The sequence below is a fragment of the Cuculus canorus genome, chromosome 10 (genome assembly GCF_017976375.1).
Source record: "Cuculus canorus isolate bCucCan1 chromosome 10, bCucCan1.pri, whole genome shotgun sequence".
NCBI classification, from domain to species: domain Eukaryota; kingdom Metazoa; phylum Chordata; class Aves; order Cuculiformes; family Cuculidae; genus Cuculus; species Cuculus canorus.
The window spans coordinates 8,174,038-8,192,773 of record NC_071410.1 but is presented as its reverse complement, the minus strand read 5'-3'; the positions used below and the strand labels follow the sequence as shown (position 1 = coordinate 8,192,773).

Here is an 18,736-nt window from a genome sequence, read left to right as displayed (position 1 = left end):
TCAGAAGGTAGCAAGCAAAGCTTACCAGATGTGGGTTTTATCACCTCAAGTGGAACTACTATTTTCTTTATGGGAATCCTGGTTTTTAAGGTTTTATCAGATCACTGTGATTACAAGAACTTCACTTACACGCTCAAAAGCTCCTATAAAACCTCTAGTTCAAGGTTTATTTGGTCTAGGTGGTTTTCAACTTGCAAGAATGACTTACAGACACAAGTAATTTGTTCTATAAGCTCTGAGTGACCGCTTGTTTGGTGCACTCGAACCACGCCTGCCTTCTGAGCAAAATTCCATCAACTCACTGACCAAAAGATGTTCTTTTAAGAATACTGAAAAAAAAAGAAAGAGAGGAAAAAAGAGCTTGCAGCAAAAGGGAAGTTTCAATTACTTTGTGAAATCAAGCAGAAAAATTAAGATCCAAGCAAACTTTATTAGCTCTGACAAGCAAATGCTGATGCCTTTGTTTCCGATGTGCGCAAAACTTATACTAAGGGGGGGGGTAAGGTTTTTGAGGTTGCTTTTTTTTCCCCCCTCTCTTTTTTAAGCCACAGAAATATACATCCTATTTTTACAACATGCTTTGCTACCACAAGGTTTTGTAAAGATATTTAAACAAAGCAACTGGCACAGAGCTATCACAAAGCAGCTGATTCTTCTCTAAGCATCCACCAAAGTTTCCATGTGTCAATAGTACTCCACAAACACATTTATCTATGTTAAAACCCACACAGAGCTTACCAAGCACAGTAACAGCGCAGATAACTTAAGAATTTGTTGCCGGTTAATAGACTCTGGAAAAAGATACACAGAAGGCCAGATTTCCAAATGCATTTTGCATCCATGCCTCTTCTTTTTTTTTTTTCCAAGACAGTTTGGCTCTTATGAAGCATTTAATATTCAATTTGTGGTCTGTGCTCCAGGGGCGACTGGAGGGGTCCATGGAAGCACACGCACAGGCAGTGGTCTGAAGCTTGCAATGCAGGGGGCTGCGGCCTCCCCAGGAATTAATCTTTAGAGGTCTCACAAGCTGAAACAGTTTGGAAGAGCTACACTATCCGCTGCCCCACTCAGCCCTACGCCACTCCTGCTAAACAAGCCATCTCCTCTACCAGAAATCTCTGCTGGCTCCCAGCTTCCAGAGGGCTGCCTGGCTGCAAGTTGGTGCAGCAGTTATTTGCCCCTCTCAAGAACCAAAAACTCTCATTGGCTTCGAAAGTAACATTCAGTCCAAGAGCAGGTCCTGGGCAGAAATAAATGAGACTTGAATTTTAAGCAGAGAGTTTTCCACAAGACATTTTCGTAGCAACACATGAAACCATTTTCATTCTGGCACCAAAGGAAACTGGTCGACACATGCAGTTTCCTGGTTGTTCCCCCAGTATAGCTCAGCTGGGACATCCATCTCAGCCTGGACATGGGCAAAACCCTTTCCACAGCAAGCCAGACCTACAGACTGTTCCAGTTTGGTGCCCAATGTTTCAGCCAGGAACCTCCCATAGCAGGGTGTCTCTCCAGAATAGGAATCTGGAGGAACCACCACCATCAACCCAATGATGCTTCCACAGAGGACCACAGCCACAACTCAGCTTTGAGTTTATCTGCAGGAACCCACACTACATCTCGCTACACAGCCGCAGACTACAAACACCCAGCAAAGCAGCAAGTTTGATGTACACTGCCTTTTAAAGCCCTGCCCACAAAGCATGAGAAGGCTTTTACTTGCTTCATCAGTGACCCCAGCGATGCTGTCAACCCCACACTCCATCCTACCTTCCTGGGAAGCAAGGCCACAGGTGATGCTGCTTTGCCCCACTTCTTCCCTCTGCTCATGACTGTAGAAACAATTTCCCAGTTTCAGCTGGACCAGAAAGAGGCACCAGTTAAGGGGGTTTCAGAAATAATTAGCTCACATCAATGTGATGCAAACCAGGGTTGGGGAAACAAGCCCAGATGAAGGGCTCTGGGAGGGACGGCTGGCAGAGCTTGAACTCGCAGCAACTCTTCCACTGCAGCTGGAGAACCAAGGCATCCACATGTGCTTCCCAGCTCACTCCCTCCCATGGTCAAAGCTACCGGGGACTATCGGACAGATGATGGGCTCTCTGTGGCTATCAGGTCCTGGCTTGCCAGGCCATCAGAAGAAAGGCTGCACAAGAAATTTATGAGCAATCAGTGTAGATGACATTGTGCAAGGGAAAAAATTAATTAAAACCCAGAACACCATGATTTCACATGACTTTCCAATTCCAAAGGTTAAAAAACTCACACTATGTGTTATTGCAAAAGGCAGAAAAGAACATGTTGCTCAATGCCAGCACCCAAACCAAGGAGGTGGGTCAGATTTAAATCTAAACAGGTCCGCTGCACATCCATCCTAGAGCCACTGTTTATAAGCAGAGGAAGGCAACTTTATACACAAAGATCATACACAGGTGGTTCCTGGCAAGAAAAGCTGCTTTTCAGTTGAACTTTCTGAGAACCGTTAGTGTAAATAAGACAAACCTCCAAAAACGCACACAGCTGAGCCTGAAGCACCACAGAGAAAGGCAAATAAGTGGCACAACAGGAGACAGGGAAGTCCAGCGCCAAAAAAATCTAAGGTGCAGCTTTCCCAAGACCTTTGAAACACCCCTGAAATTGGGCCAACATGAACAATTAAGAGCCCGGGGAAGGAAGAGAAACTGTGGGTGGAAATCCTCCCCCCAGCAAGAGGCACAGCCCCAGGTTTAGCCCCAAACCCCAGCCTGAATAAAAGGGATGCAGACCCCTTTCCAGCCACAGAGAAGCAGGTGGTATAAACTGCAGCTCTGCCTTATCCAAGCACTGCAGGCAGGACATCAGCTGGAAGATGCCACCATAGCAGAGCCTGTGCTGCAGTCGCTGCCTCCTCTCCAGGGGACATTTATTGGGAGCAGCAGTGCCGGGAGAGGAGCACAGTGTCCCCCAGCGCCAGTGACCGACTGAACCATCCCTTACACCTCCCACATCTCAACTTTATCTCCCCTTAAACAAACCACCTCAGAGCTAAGACCACATCTGGGTTTGTAAATAACATTTTTACCTGAAAAATGTGCTTTTAAGCCTGCTCCCACCAAGTGTTACTTTAACAGCCCGGGCATCTGTTGCAGAAGCCACCCAGCTCACACAAGCAGTGTACTGTGCTCAGCCAGCAAAACGCTACCCATGTCTGAAAAGCCATCCTGCTTCTAGAACAGACTCCCAATGTATTCCCCCGGTCTGGAACCAGCAGCCTGCCAGTATTTGTGAAAAAGGCCATGCTGAGTAGTTAAATCTACCCTGGTAGAGGTGAGAAGCAGGATGGGAGAGAGGGGAGAAAGGATTAAGATAAGGGTACCACAAAATTAAATATTCCTCCTTCTCCCCCCTTCCAAGACACTATCTCCCCTGCTTTCCTTGGCACAGCTGTGAACATCAGCCTTATCTCCCAGCAGGTTCACACCGGCACACCTCCTCCTCACATTACCATAGATAAATCTCAACATCTTTTCAACTTGCGAGCCAGCTTCTGCGCCGCCAAGTTTGTTTGAGTAAAATCCTCCCAGGAGGGACAGCAGCACCCCAGATGAAGAATGTGGCTGTAGAGGACAACTGTGCACAGGGAGGACAGGAGAGCACAGGAGGCCACTTCAGCCTTCTAAGACAAGACCAGTTTTTGGTTTCCCTCCCACCAAACACACCTCACCATGCGGCCACATGCGGGCTTGGTGCTGCTCTGCACAGGAGCATGGCACCTCTCCTTCCCCACATCTGATGTGGCTTTGCCCATCCCACACGTTGGATGGCTTACGCTGCCCATGAGGCTGAGCCACCCAAATCTTGCCTTTTGCAAAAACCCTTCCTTAGCATGAAAAGGGGCCCAAAGCCCATATCTGCCTTGCAGCAAGCAAGAGATCCTACACCCACTCAGGGTGGTTTCCTCTCCTCCAGCTAAGACAGGGTCACATTTTCTTAGGTATTCTGGAAAGAGCAAATTTGGGAGACCTCAGCCCCAGGTATCACAGAGACTTCCCAGCTGCAGACCTGAATTTTGATCTCCTCTTGTGCCGTTGCAAACAACTTCGGTAGGGTGGAAAAACCACGGACAGCTGAAAGCGTCTTATCATACCAAGTGACAATTGCTTTTACTGACAGGCATCTAAGGGGTTTATTTTGTCTTTAAGCACAGCCCTGAGCAATCTGAGGAGGGGGGTGGGGGGGAAGCGAGTGCAAACAGGACCTTTGCCATCCACCTCCCAGGCGGCACCATCCAAAACCTACCAGCAGGAAGGTAAACAGCTCCGGCACTTTGTGAACCCCAGGGAAGGGATGGCTGATTAAAGGATAGGATGCATTTACCAGTTGCCTTACTCTTTGCCAAGCAGGGAGAGGGGTTCCCCGCTTCCCCACCACCGCTGCTGTCCCATCCCGGCACCTTCCGTCAGTAAAGACATTCTATAAAAAGTCTGCACTAAAAAAAGCTTGGAAGAGAGATGGGCAGTCCCTGCAGCAGGGAGGCATTTAGCAACCCACAGGCGACACGAAGCAATGCTAGCAGGGCCGAGGCAAGGCTTTGGTGGCATTCCCACGTGGGCTGGGTGTCTCCAGTGGATGACTGGACTGCAGACCAGAGGAGCTTCCCACTAATGGGACAAACCCGTCCCGCAGATGCACCAAGATAAAATAGGCTAAGAAGCATCCAGAGAAACACCGGTAGCAAAGCAGTGAGGGGCCATGCTTGTTCAAACCCATGTGGTTGAGACGCAACCAAAGGGATTAACACAGGGACAGAGCAAAAATCACACAGAGGGGAAAGAACCAGGAGCCAGCAACTCCCCCATGAGAGTCCAAGCGCTGACCACAACCAGTTTTCACGTGCTTTCAGTGCAGACGAGCACCAGCATTTCCATCCACCAGCCAAATCTTTCCTTATTTTAAACTCTATTCCCCTTCTCCACTGCTCTTTTCTTTAAAAAAAAAAAAAAAAAAAGAGGAAAAAATATAAAATCTCCGATGCTTCACTACCAAAGTGAGAGGCAGGGATAAGAGAAGTGTAGCCTTCCAGCCTGGATACCCTAGGACAAAAGTCCAAGCTAATACTGAAGACTTGAAGCTTCACTCAAGCCCTCAGGTAAGAGGAACGCGTTCAAGATGGCCACAGGCTTAGGAACAGCCCCTCTTCTTCTCCCATGCTATTTTCAAACAATGACATTTTTCCAAAACAAAGTGTTTCGCAATACTTGAGCAATCCTTTCCTTTTCCAATAAAAAGTGAAATTCTCTTCATTCTCTGCCGGTCAAGGCACGCAACCACAGGCACAACCACCAGCTCCAAATCCACCCACCCCACAGATGGCCACGTCACAGCCCTCTCCCCAGGCTCCCGCACTGGGCAGCCACAGGCAGGGCTTGCTGCACCACGAGCCGCTCACAAAAAAAATGAGGAGAAGTTAAATTCTAACTTGAAACTCTTTCCCTAAACAGCTTGGCTTTTCTGCTGAACCTCGCTCCTTTAATTGAGGGATTTCACTTAATCTATTTAACTTCCAAGTGTGCTGCTTCTGATATAGCTTGTTTCCTCAAAAAAGAAATCGCTTAATGTCTCAGAAAATTTTTTAACATATATATATATTACTGAAAAGCCACAGAGCCAAAGATGACCCATTTCTCATAGCAATATAAATACTTCCAGGTCCTAACAAAGGCACAGGAAAAGTAGCTCTACATCAAAATGTAACTGAGGCCAATAAAGAGATTTCCTCTGAAAGAAATTAATACGACTCAAATCCCAAGGAAGCATATTTCATGGCACAATCCTCCTATGTTAACTGGCCAGTAGTCTCCCAAACTGCCAGTCCAAAGGCAACAAGAGTAAAATTTACATTCTGTGGTCACTCAGACACACATCTGGTGCAAAGGCCCACGCTCTAAAATAAAAACCCATTAAAAGCATTTCTAGAAGAGCTTTGTAGTTTAAAAACAACACACAGAAACTAAGTGGGACTTAGCAACATAGTCCCAGAAGACACACAGGCAGTCCCACAGCACATCCCCGGACAACACAAGGGGTTAAAACTCACAGTGGGCTCACGCAGCAGGAGCACGAAAGAACTATTTAAAAAGAAGAATCTGAAATAAGGAATTTTGCCAGTTTTTACCCCTGATAAATCCGCATTCCAGTCTGTCAGCTATCTTGTTATCCCCAGAGCTGCTGAAGTGTCTTTGGCTGCAACTATGCATGACTCCAGCTTTGAGTAATGGAAATAAAGTATGTGCTCTGCGACTGCAGCGTTCCTTTCCCAACCCCACAAAAAGAAAGGCAGAGAGGGAGGAGATCCTAGAGCAGCCCAGGGATTTTGTACGGATAAGTTGGAAAGCTGCTCGCACCCTACATCAGCTGCCCATCCCATCAAACCCTGCCTGGGGAAGGATGCCTAGAAGTTTTAAAGGAGATGCCAAGTTTTCGTCTAATACAGCAGCTTTTATTGTCTGCAATAACAAACAAATAAATACTCTTCCAGATTCACAAGTCCACTTCAGCTGGCAATTCATACTCGGCAAACATTTGGAAGCAGTATTGTAAAATTAAACAAAGCTATCATTTACAGGAAACCCTGCCTCGAGTACAAATTACAGAGTTGTTAAGTTTATCTGGCAATGCCTTGCCCCTGAGTGCTATATAATTATTCCTAAATCTTTCAGGAAAGAACGCAAATATTTTAAAGCCGTAATTCATTGACAAGAAGGAAGTTTCATTTAACCTTTTGTGCATATTTTGATACCTAGAAATTAACCCCTACTAGCCACAACTATTTTTCAGTATCCTATTGAGCTGGCTGGCTGGCAAGCAGACCCATCCCTGTTTTCGGCAAGGCTGGCCAGGAGAAACAGGCTTGCCTGGCATCCTTGCCCACTCGCAGACGGTGTTTTCAAAGCAGCTTCGGGGCTGGTTTGGAGCAGCAATGTGCCAGCCAGGCTGTTCCATGCACAGGAGCCTTCCCGGTAAGGCAGGTTTCAGGCTGCTGAAAAGGCTGGCTGTTCTCACAGGGGTTACAGCAAAAAAGTGGCATAAAGGAGCCTTTAATAAAGCAGAGGGCTGAGTTATGCAGAGTTTTGCTAGCTAGGCACCCGCCACCGAGATTGCTGCGTCCCTTTGGCAGGCTGGATCCAACGAGACAGGAACAGCCCTGAGCACCGGCCCTTCCAGCCTTGCTCTACGCACCAAGCCACAGCCCTCCAACCAGCCTCAATTAATTCACTTTAATTAGTGGAAGCCATGTGGACGAAAGCACTTCCACCTTTCCCAACCTCCCCCCAAAGGAGTTTTGTTCTACAAAGGAGAAGAAAGTCAACTTCTCCTCTGCTCAAGCCCTTCCTCCAGCAGCCAAGTCCTCAAAGGACCACTGGCAGCAAATTGTTCAGGCTGTATTACTAAAGAAATGCACACCCTCTCCCCTTTGGCTGCAAGTGACCATCCTGTGGGACAGGCAAGTAGCATCTGCAACACCACAGATGCAGACTTACCCTCCTAGCGAGCACCCACTGCCCCACGGGGACACATCCTGCTCCAGAGCAGCACTGCACCCGCAGGGCCAGCGGTACCAGCTGTGCCCTGCCAGCCTGCAGCCAGCTCTGATATCAGACAGAAACATTAACGTGCCTGCTAGTAAGCTAAAAAGGGGGCAAAAACCAAAACAAAACAATACTCAACCTTACCTTTTCAAAAGGTAGCGCTCAGCCTATTGTTTTCTCCTCCTAGTAACATTATTTATTAATTAAGAGCTCAGTGGCGGGTGTTATCCCCTGGCGCTACCCAGCAGTTTCTTGGCACCGCTGCTCAAACAGAGGGATGCAGCTGGAGGCAGGCGCTGGCAGCCTGTCGTACAATGCCACCATCCACAATTGCACAGGCATGGGAAGCAAATCAGTACTGTATCAAGGTTAAGCTGCAGCAGTTAATCCAGTAGCTTCGTATACAAAAGGAATATCCAGGATGTACGCCGACTGTCACAGATCAGTGCTTCTGATGCAGCAGATCTCAGAGGCTCCCCAGAAGAAGCAGGTCAGTGGATTCCCTTTCTTGCCAACAGCTAAAACCAAGAGGTTTTAGTACAAAGATAAGCACAGTAATGAGAAATCACCCAAAACAGACTTAAACCCAGCTCATCGAGATGCTATGACAATCCAAACTACCATGATGCTGCAAATCGCTACCTGGGTCTTTCAGAAGTCATCCTGGTGACACTTTTCTTCCTCTCCTTTGCAATGCCAATCTGTGAGCTTCCTTCCATGCCTGGAGCTCAGAAAGGGAGGACAGGCCAGGCTCAGAGCCCTTGCGCCACATTCTCTGGCATGAGCCCACTACCATGCTCGGAGCAGGCAGGAACCAGCAGGCAGGACGGCGTAAAACCAAACCATCCCGCGATTGCACTGGAAAGAAAGCAATCTCATTATGAGAGCTCATGAAAGCAAACCACAATTATTGTGTAAACAGCGCTGAATCATTAGCAGACTATCAAAGCCATTTTTTCCCCCAATCAGAAGAAAAGCATACAGTCCTATGTCACCCTCATCTCCACCTCTGAACCAAGCCAAAACTCAGGAGAAAATCTGTTTTCCACCAGTCCAAACCAAACCAGGAGCAACGCTCCGACCTCTGGTCTGCACGCTGTGTTTCTGCCAGCTGCCCACTCTCAGTGCCTCTGTCCTGGCAGTGGGGCATCGTCCCTAGTGCCTCGACACCTCATCCCACCAGGCACTCTGTGCTCCCCCAACCTGTCAGCCACCACGGTCCGGAAACCCAAAGGTTGGCAGGCAGGCAACAAAGTCCACTTCGTACTATTCAGAGCAAAGGTAAAAGCCACCCAGGTGCCCAAGCATACCTGGCAAGGGAATTATTTTCCATCAGGCTTATAATTATGCTGGTTTCTTTGATCATGTAAATACCCTGTCCTCCCCATGGGAAAGGGCCAGGGAAATCCAGGGAGGGTGCAGGAGGTTATTTTTCCCCTCTCACTGCTATCATACAAAGTCTCTCCCTATCACAAATTTCTTTCTAATAGCACCCACTGGAGCTGGGCAAAGCTTTTTGCTCTTTAATCTTGCATGGGGCTAAGTTACTTTTAAAACCAACAAACAAGTAAGCTCCCTAGCAAAGAGGACACTACCAGCCAGTTGGCTATAAAGACTCTCAAACAAGATCCTCATGTTTGTAGAAGCAAAAAAATTGCATTTCAGCCCAGTAAAAATTCTGGCTCCATCTTTATGTTTCAAGAATGCTGAATCAAAACAGGCTCCACTCTATAAAAAGAGGAGAGTACAAAGAAACAAAAAAGTTTGTATTAAAACCCATGTAATCTTTTTAAAACACCATTATTAGAACCTGTAGCACCAGCCAAGAGTAATTTATCACCCCTTGTCAACGCAGTCTAAAACACAGAGCTTTTTACACCAAATCGTCAATGCTACCAAGCTAAAGCCCCAACTCATAATTTCTTAAAGCTGCCCCTCTGCTGCCAGCAAATCTCCTAAAAACCCAGGGATTTGGGGGACCATGGCATTGCTGCTCCTCCATCAGAGCTCCTGCTGGGGGACCAGCCACACTGGGTGATGTGACCCAACACCAAGCATCCAGCACTGGCTCTGCAGGACACTTAAATACAGGAGGATGTTGTTAAATCAACATACGTAAACAATTCGCCAAGGGTTATTTCAGCTTCTTTCAAAAGGAAAGTCAATGGGCCATAAAGGCTTTAACCACTTTTTCCAGTGGGAGCAGGTCCCTTCAAGGGAGGTACTACAAGGTGCCCAGTTTTCACGGGCGAGCGGTCAGAGCTCTCCGAAAACCAGACACCCTTACATTTGGGGTTTTCCTGTGAAGTTGTTACTCTAACACACCCCAAATCACCAGTAATTTCTAGAATAGCACTACAAACCACAAGAGGTTAAACTGACTGCACATAACTGGAACTAACCTAAGTATGACCCCGGCAAAGGAACAGCTATTGGATGTTGTGGTTCTGTAGAAACTCAATTACCAAAGCCAATTTCCTATAAGCATTTTTTTTTTTTAAAAAAAAAAAAAAGAAGAGGAAAAAAACCCAGAAACAATGCTGACAATGTGTAAAGGCCACATATTTTCACCTCCCAAAAGCTGCAGCCTAGCCTCTATAACAGCAGTTCCTATTCCCACAAAAATGTTGAAACATATTTTAAACATTTCATCATTGTTTGCTCCCATCTGAATTTGCTTAAAATCCAGACAATTCTCAACTTCTAAATTGGAAGCATTAAGAGAAATACTCCTTTGATATCCTTCACTCAGGGCAGCCCCACTCTGCTGACCACGTACCTTTCCCACACCAAAAACCTGCTGAGTGAGGAGCCCTTCAGAGGGAATCCACGTACATCCACGTCCGTCAGCCACTGATTGCATAAACCACAGAAAATCTGAGTAGAAAGACTAGAAATGAACAGATTGTCGGTTTTCTCCTTAAACAATAAACAAAAAAACCCAAAGTATTTCTAAGAGTGCTTTTCTTTGGAGAGGGGCAGGGGGAGGACAAACTAGACAACGCTGTACATGGGGAAAAAGGCACTACAAGCCTAATCTCACACCAAAATCAATGTTGGCCAACCCTTAAGGAAAGCCAACACCACCTGGTAGGTAGACCCACATACACGTTCTTTAAGCACCGTCTGCACCATACTCTGCCAGTGATGTGATGCACCACTGCCCTTGGAGACCAGCACCCCTTCCCCATCCCATCTTGCCCGTCTCCCAGGCTCCACAGGCACACAAGACCTGCCAGACTGCAAGGCAGGAACCGGCAGGAAAGCAGAGCAGAGATGCCTGCACCAACCAGAGCTGTTTGCAAACAGAAAACACTGTCCTAAGGACACCAGCACAGCTGCGTCATCCCAGGGGCAAAGCCTGACAACAGCCCATGTGGCTGCCACCAACCCCACACGCGTAAAGCCTCCGATGTCTCCTCATCAGCTCCCCTCTTTCCAACACTCTGCTTTTATCCAAGCGTCTCTCCTGGACCAGAAAGATGTAAACAAGAAAATCCCCTGGAACAAACACAATGCTTCAGCTGCAGCCTCCGCGAGGCTACGTGGGCAAAGAAAAGCACAAACGGCCCAAAATCTCTGCTAGAAGAGCAAAAGTTGCATGAAACACTAAGGGAAGTCTGTAACAAACCACGAAGCAGGTAAGATGGGCCGCAAATCCATTCTCTTTTAATTAAAATACTTGGCAATTAAAAAAATACAAGCAGTGGTTTTCTTCCCTAGACGCACAAACCCCAGCGAACAGCGCAAACTGCCCCTTCTAGGGCGCCGGGAGGGGTTTGCTATGGGGCATCTTGGAGCACACAAGGGAATTTAAGGAACAAGGGGGTAATATAAGAGTTTTCCCGGGCCCTCGCATTGCTTAGCAATGGGAGAAGGAAGTTATCTTCATAATCTCAAAAGAAAGAGAAAGCAGAAGGAATGTAAGGAATGCGAGGAGGTTATTGCCCTGGAGACCAGAGCTGGAAGCCCGATCTCAGCCGGGGCCGTCAGGGAGGAGACGCACACCCTGACCTTTTTGGCTAACAAGAATTTCCTTGCCCCCCACTCCCAAAGAAAAAGGGAGAACAAAAGCAAGGAATCAGTCTCAGAGGGTCACTCCTCTCCTGGGAGGAGGCAAAAGATTTGGAGCAGACAGGATAATCCTGATGCTCCATCCCGTGGTTTGGAGAGGAGGCCAGGAAGGAGATGTGAAGGATTGAACCCTTGCAACTCAAAACACACACACATATCCATAGAAGCCCTATGGTGAGCACCTCTCTGCTTTTTGAGAGAATGGCTGTAGGTGGAGGGGATGGGAGGCAATGGCCACACATCCAACACCTCTCAAGAAGCGTTGGCAGCCCTTCTCCATCCACAAAGGCTCTGGGGCACACACTCACGACAGTGGGGTCTGCATAAGCCACCAGCCCACATCTCAGAGCAAGGCAAGACCATGGATATCGCCACGCCAAATAACCCAGGACCATGCCAGCCTCCCAACAGGCGCCCTCACCCTGCTAGGCAGACACTACCTGCACCTCCAAGTCAGGAGATGCTTGTCTGGGACCTCTTCCCCATCACAGCCATCTCACACACAGCAGTGATGCTTCACCCTAAACTTCCTTGGCTCCACAGGTATCAAGGGCAAAAATTGTAGCAGAGGGCAGAGGCAGAGACCTGAGGCAAGCTCAGCCCCTCGCTGCCACACCGGCCTCGCTCTGTTGCTGTTTTAGAGAGAATAAAAAGTCTGTTGACATACGAAAGCCACAGAAAATCTCCCTGAAACTACAAAACAGTACTGGAAACATTGTGCAGCTCAGGCCTCCTGCACAATGTACACACTTCTATTCAGCCTCTTAAAAAACAGCTACATGTCTAAGGAAACATCTGATAATTAAGGCAATTTTAACAATAGATAATAATTTGACTATGAATTGTATGGAATGTAATGACTGCTTATTCTGGCAGAAAAAACAGAACTTTCTATGAAGTGTCTGCCAAGGAAAACGATACTCCCACTCAGCCCGGACCACTGCAAGCAGTTGCTGCTAACCACATGCTTCACGCTGCCGGCTGCTAGGACACAGCACGCTGCTGCAGTCGAACAAAACCCCGCGCTGCAGATTTACAGAGAAAGCAGAGTCCCAGGCAACTGGCGACCAGAGGCATGAGTTAGCCGGGAGCCACCACGGACTCTTGCCAGCACTCGCCGAGCTACTCAGCCGCCAGTGCCGGACACCGAGGTGGTCGCTGGTGGCCTGTGGGTGACTTGCATGCTGCCAGCTCCCCCCTCCTGCTGTTTCCAGTTGCTAAACAACATTAGAAGCAGCTAAAAATACTTCAAGCAATTCTCTCATTTACTTTTCCATGCCAGCATTTGTGTTTGCCACAAGGATGTTCTCCCGACAGTCACTTCCCCACTCACGTGCGGGCAAGCAATTGCTCCATTAATGCACACCCTGCCCACCAAGGACCCCTGCCTTCACTGGCCAAGAGTCACTGCAAAACAGCAGCTGGTGGCCAGGTAGCTCCGCACTTTCAAACAGGTGGTGAGGAGGATCAGGTATTATCTGGTACTTCTCATACCCAACAAGGCCAGGAGTTGTCTTGCACAAACCGACTGCAACAGGCTCAGAAACGCCAAAGAGCAGAAGTAATACCAGTTCCTGGACAAGATCCAGAAACCCTTTCTCAGTTGGAAGAGAAGCATGTGAAGAACTAAAATGCATTTGTTGAACTTTATATGTAAACCAGCAACGCCAACAAAGCAGCCTTCCCAATGGACTTAGGCAGCACACCTGGGTGATGCGTTGGTGACAGCACCTGAGTGACAACCATAAAAACACTAGGGACAAACAAGCAGCAGGACAGGGCATTGGGGCATATCCACCAAAGCCACTTTGGGCAAAATCTTATGAGTCCAAAATCAAGGGCTAAGCGATTTCCTCTGTCACAGTGAAAGAGCTGCTCTCCATCACTTTAGACAAATGAACGCAGCTCCTCCGCTCATTTGGTTTAAATAGAGACAAAGATTACACCAAGAATCTTTACCAAGACTGAACAGAGTACTGCTTGTGCCCAGCCTCCTGCAAAAGCAAGCTTCAGGCTCACTCTGTGCTCCCAGATAGGACATCTTCCACTCAAGCTGCCTCCAAGCCACCTCCGCATCAGGACAGCAGTGGCAGCAAGGGAAGGCATTACACTTCTGCAGGAAATCCACAGTTTAACTGATAACACTTTCCACCAACAGGCAAGTTTGGGGGTGTTTTTTTTCCAGTTCAATCCAGGAAAAGAAACATCCACTTCTTCCAATTAGCAGGAAAAAGGAAGGAATTTCCATCTGTTTAACACCTGAGGGCAAGAAGGAGCCTCTTGAAAGAAACATTGGGGTTTTTTGTTTTTAAATCACAGCCACCTACTGTGGGTCTCCGGATGCCACAACACCAGTCACTTTGCATTTCGTTCTGCGGCCACACCAGACCAACCCTGGGAAGCAGTCTCTGCACATGGTCACTCCCAGGGAGTTTTGCTCCATCACCCAGAGACACGTGGGTTCAATAAAGAATGATATTTTCCAGGTAGCATTTGAACAAAGTGAGCAGCTACAGGCTGTAGGACCAAGACCTTCTTAGGACGTGCCCTTTCCTCGGGAAACTTGTAAAGTACTCTTAAACCCAGTTACAGGCTGGCGCTCTCCTCACACCACCTACTATCTAGACATTATCAAGGGTCAAGTTTCACAAACCGTCTACACCAGCTCTACGCAAGCACTGTTCTCTCCAGCAACAGCAGCAAGATTGCATCTCACAACTGCCGTTTGCTTTGCAACATACACACCACAAGGCTATAGGTGCAGAAGCTACTAAAGATCACCCAGCTACGAGGTGGTGCCAAAAAGGGCCAGAACTTACTCAACGCTTCCATGCAGTTTTATAGCAACAGCCTGTCTTTACACCTCTAACACCAGGTTAACATAAAAGGAAACCATTTCTTTATGCTCCACACTACAAGTAACACATTATACACCTATCAAGCAATGAGTTGACCAGCTGCATGCTTCTTCCAGATATGTTTATGTACTTCGGCAAGATATAACCCACCATTTATGCATATTCCAATTACATCCTAAATCTGGTCTAAACAAATATTAAATTGAACTCTGAGGTAACTCTGAACGAGCAACAGTCATTTAATGTGACTGAAATAGCAATAATACAGATAAAGATTGCTGGAATGAGTCCCTTCACGAAAGAAAAAAGAAGTTGCACACACCCATTGCTCCAGGAGAAGATAAACATGGCAAAAAAAAATTCCATGTTAGATACAGCTAAACTCCAAATGCCTCCTGTGCCTGTTCAGGAGGCTGAGTTTCACTCGCTGTCACACAGTGTGCAGAGGCACATTGACCATACTGCTCGGTTGCTTCACTTCAACAATTCAAGGCCAACATTCTGTAGGACCAGTAACCCCTGCCTTGACAGTTAAAGCCACTACACTTAGAGAAACTAACTTGCCTTTTAGGACATTTATTTGGAAAGCTGCTAGGAAGTTTGTGTCTGTGCACTCTGATCTAAAGCAATCCTGGAAGAAAATGGGAGAATAAAGCACAATTCAGCAAAAAGCTACAAAAATCTAACTAAGAACTTGACAGACTTCAGACTTGAGTTCATTCCAGTAACAATTGTGTTTCCAGGCATTATCCCATCACCATCTCAGCCCGTTAAGAAACTCCAATGTGTTCTCCACCATGGCTCAGCAAGCAAAAAAAGTGCCCCAAGCAGAAATCACTGGTTTCCCCTATAGACCCAAGACGCTATTCATCCAAACATACAGCTCTTTCCCATGCACATTTATCTCATTCTCACTGATTAGCCAGGCTTCCAGGCAACTGCCTTTCCAATTCTCTGACCCACCTGTAGGAAAACACACCGCTATCACCTGAAACACCAACTGAAATCAAAGGTTTGGCAAGCGACTCATTTTTTTGAGATACAATACACATCGCAGACCTGCCCTGGTGTCAGACCTCAGCCTCCAGTACCATCACTGGCCACATTTCCCACTCGGCTCCTAGCACACCAGTTCCCCGTGCTGAGCCTGCAAAGGCAATGGCAGGTAAAGCACCGCACGGTCGGGAAGTTAAAACCATCAGTGGGATGAGTGGTTGCCATCTGCTCGTCTGCATATACCAGCTGAACAGCAGGCGAGGGGATCCAGAGCTTCCAAACACGACACACACTGAAATCACAAGCATTGGCGGGGGAACGTGGAACTGCAGCAGGGGTAGCACCCCACTCAAGGTTTAATTTGAAGCGCAGTCACACCTGAGGTACACCACACTTCAAAGCCATACACAGCACACCTCCTTGAAGGACTTCCACCATCCTGTCCAGAACACCCTGCAGAGCAAGATGGCATTGAAAACCTAACTCTGCAAGACCTGTTGCTTTCCCCAAGCAACACCAGACAGAGCCCCCACAGCCCTGGGCCACCAACATAACCCAGCTGATATTTTCAGCATGTCATTGCGGAGAGCCCTTCTTTTGTCAAATAATCTTACCTTACTCATCACATTTCTCCAACCCCTTATTTCAAAACCATAGGGTCAAACCGACAGCAGCTTTGGAGCCTCAAATGGAAGCCCTGTCAGCACGACCTACTCCAAACATCCTCCAAAGCTCATCAAGTCAATTTAAACAGCAACATCTAAAAGAAGGACTAGGTCAAACCTTCCCGATACTGGGCGTACAAGGAAGCCTGCTCCCGTCCTGATCCTACACCGATGAGGGCCGGGCTCAAATCAAATCCAGGCCTATTTATTGGAGACTATTTTACTAAGCAGGAGGGGTGAAGGGGAGAGAGTATTTTAACTGCAACCAGTCAGACGTTTCTCATTAAAATATTTCTCGGAGAAGTAAACGGACCGCAATTTCATTCAAACAGATGTAGGCTAAACGCATATCATTAGTCTGACAATATAAAAGCGCAACTGACTGAAATCATTTTAGTTTTGTCAGTGAAAAGGATAATGTATGCATATCTGGAGGGCACACCAACGGTAAAGATTACCCACAGCTTCTATCTTAGCCGTCTAAAGGTATTTACTCGGGGTCTGTCTGTGTTGTGACAGTGTCCTAGACCGAAATGAATGCCTCTAACACTCCACATTTCTGAGCCATTCAGTCATGCATTTTTGTTATTGTTGAAAGTAGTGCGAAATTGCAGCGCATGAGCTGGAGTCCTTGGTGGTCTCTGAGGATTCCAGCTAAAAAGGCACTTCCTTTGTTCCGCGGAGAATGCGGTCCAGTAGGTCATTCAGAAGGGGAAATAAAAGCAGCGGCCCTGGGAGGGAGATGAAGGATGAAACAAAAAGAATAAAATGTTTTGGGTGTGAGCACATTAGCTACCATTTCCTACCGCTGCCGGCTGCGAGCACTCCTGTCCCCGGGATGCGCAAGTACCGCGGGACGAAGGTGGAGGGAAGAAAGAAAAAGGAGAAGGGGGTGGTGGGGGAGGAACAAACCCAAACCATGTCCCCATGGGGGCTGCGGGGTGAGCGGGACGGGAAAGATGCGGCTCAAGGGCAGCAACAGGCGGGTCCCGCCCCGGGCTGAGCCCCACGCTGCATGGGTGCCGAACCGAGCCGAGCCGAGCTCCACGCTGCATGGGTGCCGAACCGAGCCGAGCCGAGCCGGGCAGAGCCGAGCCTTGCTCCACGCTGCGCGGGTGCCAAGCGGGACAGGGCAGAGCCGAGTCGGGCAAGGCAGAGCCGAGTCCAGCCCAGCCCCACACTGCACGGGTGCTGAGCCAAGCCGAGTCGGGCAAGGCTGACCTGAGCCAGACAGAGCCGAGCCGAACCCCACAGGCTGCACGAGTGCCGAGCCGAGCCCAGCCAGGCAGAGCCGAGCCCAGCCGCACGCGTGCCGAGCCGAGCCGGGCAGAGCCCGACGATGCACGGGTGCCGAGCCGAGCCCAGCCCGGCAGAGCCGAGCCCAGCCCCACGCCGCGCGGGTGCCGAGCCGAGCCGAGTCTCGCAAAGCCGGGACCAGCCCCAAGGCTGACCCGAGCGAGGCAGAGCCGGGCAGAGCCCCGCCGGCTGCCGGGGGTACCGGGGGTGCCGGGTCCCGCGGAGCGCGGTGCCCGCGCGGGCGGCGATCGCGACTCACCGCTGATCTCGTGGCTGGGCGCGTCGCTCTGGCTGAAGCCTTTGGCGGCGTAGAGCCTCCGCACTTCGGAGCAACTTCTGGCGCGGGGCTCCGCGGCCAGCAGCAGCGGCAGGCTGAGCGCGGCCAGGGCGCAGAGCAGGGGCGGCAGGCAGCCGGGCATGGTGCGGGCGGGCAGGGGCCGCGCCGAGCCTGCCCCCGCTGCACAGCGCCCCGGCCCCGCTCGGCAAACTTGGCCCGGCAGGAAGCACATGGGCTGCTGGAGGAGGAGGAGGAGGAGGGAGGCGGGGAGGGCGGCAGCCAAGCAGGATCGCGCAGGGCCGGGACAAGCCTCGGCAGCCCCCGGGAAAATCAGGAGCTGGGAAGCGCCCGCCCAGCGAGGCGGAGCGGAGCCGGGGGCTGCCCGCCCTCTCCGCGAGCTCCGCGGGCACCCTCCGAGCATCCCCCGAGCACCCCCGGAGCACACCCTCCCCCGCCGAGCACTCCCCGAGCATCCCCCGAGCATTCCCCGAGCATCTCCCGGGCACCCCCCGGGCACCCCCCGAGCATTCCCTGGGCATCTCCGACTACCCTTCGGGTATCCCCCGAGCATCCCCCTGAACACCTCCCCGAGCACTCCCGAGCACCCTCTGAGCATCCCCCGAGCACTCCCTTGAGCATCCTACTGAGCACCCCCCAAACATCCCCCAAGCACCCCCCGAGCATCCCACGAGCACCGCCTGAGCATTCCCCTGAGGACCCCCTGAGCATCACCTAGCACCACCTGAGCACACCCCGAGCACCCCTTGAGCACACCCTGAGCATCCCCCGAGTACCCCCAAGCATCCCCTGACTGTCCCCGAGCACCCTCCGAGCATTCCCTGGCCTTGGGGAGCTTCCCTGCCCCCACACGAAGGGGAATGCCTTGGTTGGGGCCAACAAGGCTGACGAGGGCTGGGTTGGCAGTTCTCCGTCGGCTGGAGGTGTGGATGGTTCAGCTCTGCTCCAGGTTTCATAGGTTCACTAAGTGGATGAATTTGGACA

The 18,736-nt window shown here is 49.5% G+C and overlaps 1 protein-coding gene across 1 annotated transcript in view; it reads right to left on the bottom strand.

Moving 5' to 3' along the window:
* The window catches only part of GPC4 (glypican 4), a 67,042-nt gene extending 48,980 nt beyond the window's left edge, over positions 1-18,062 (bottom strand). The window contains exon 1 of the mRNA XM_054075739.1: positions 17,717-18,062. Coding sequence (XP_053931714.1) covers positions 17,717-17,966 — 250 coding nt within the window. The 5' untranslated portion in view covers positions 17,967-18,062. The remainder of the gene's footprint in view (positions 1-17,716) is intronic.
* Between the last annotated feature and the right edge of the window lie 674 nt (positions 18,063-18,736).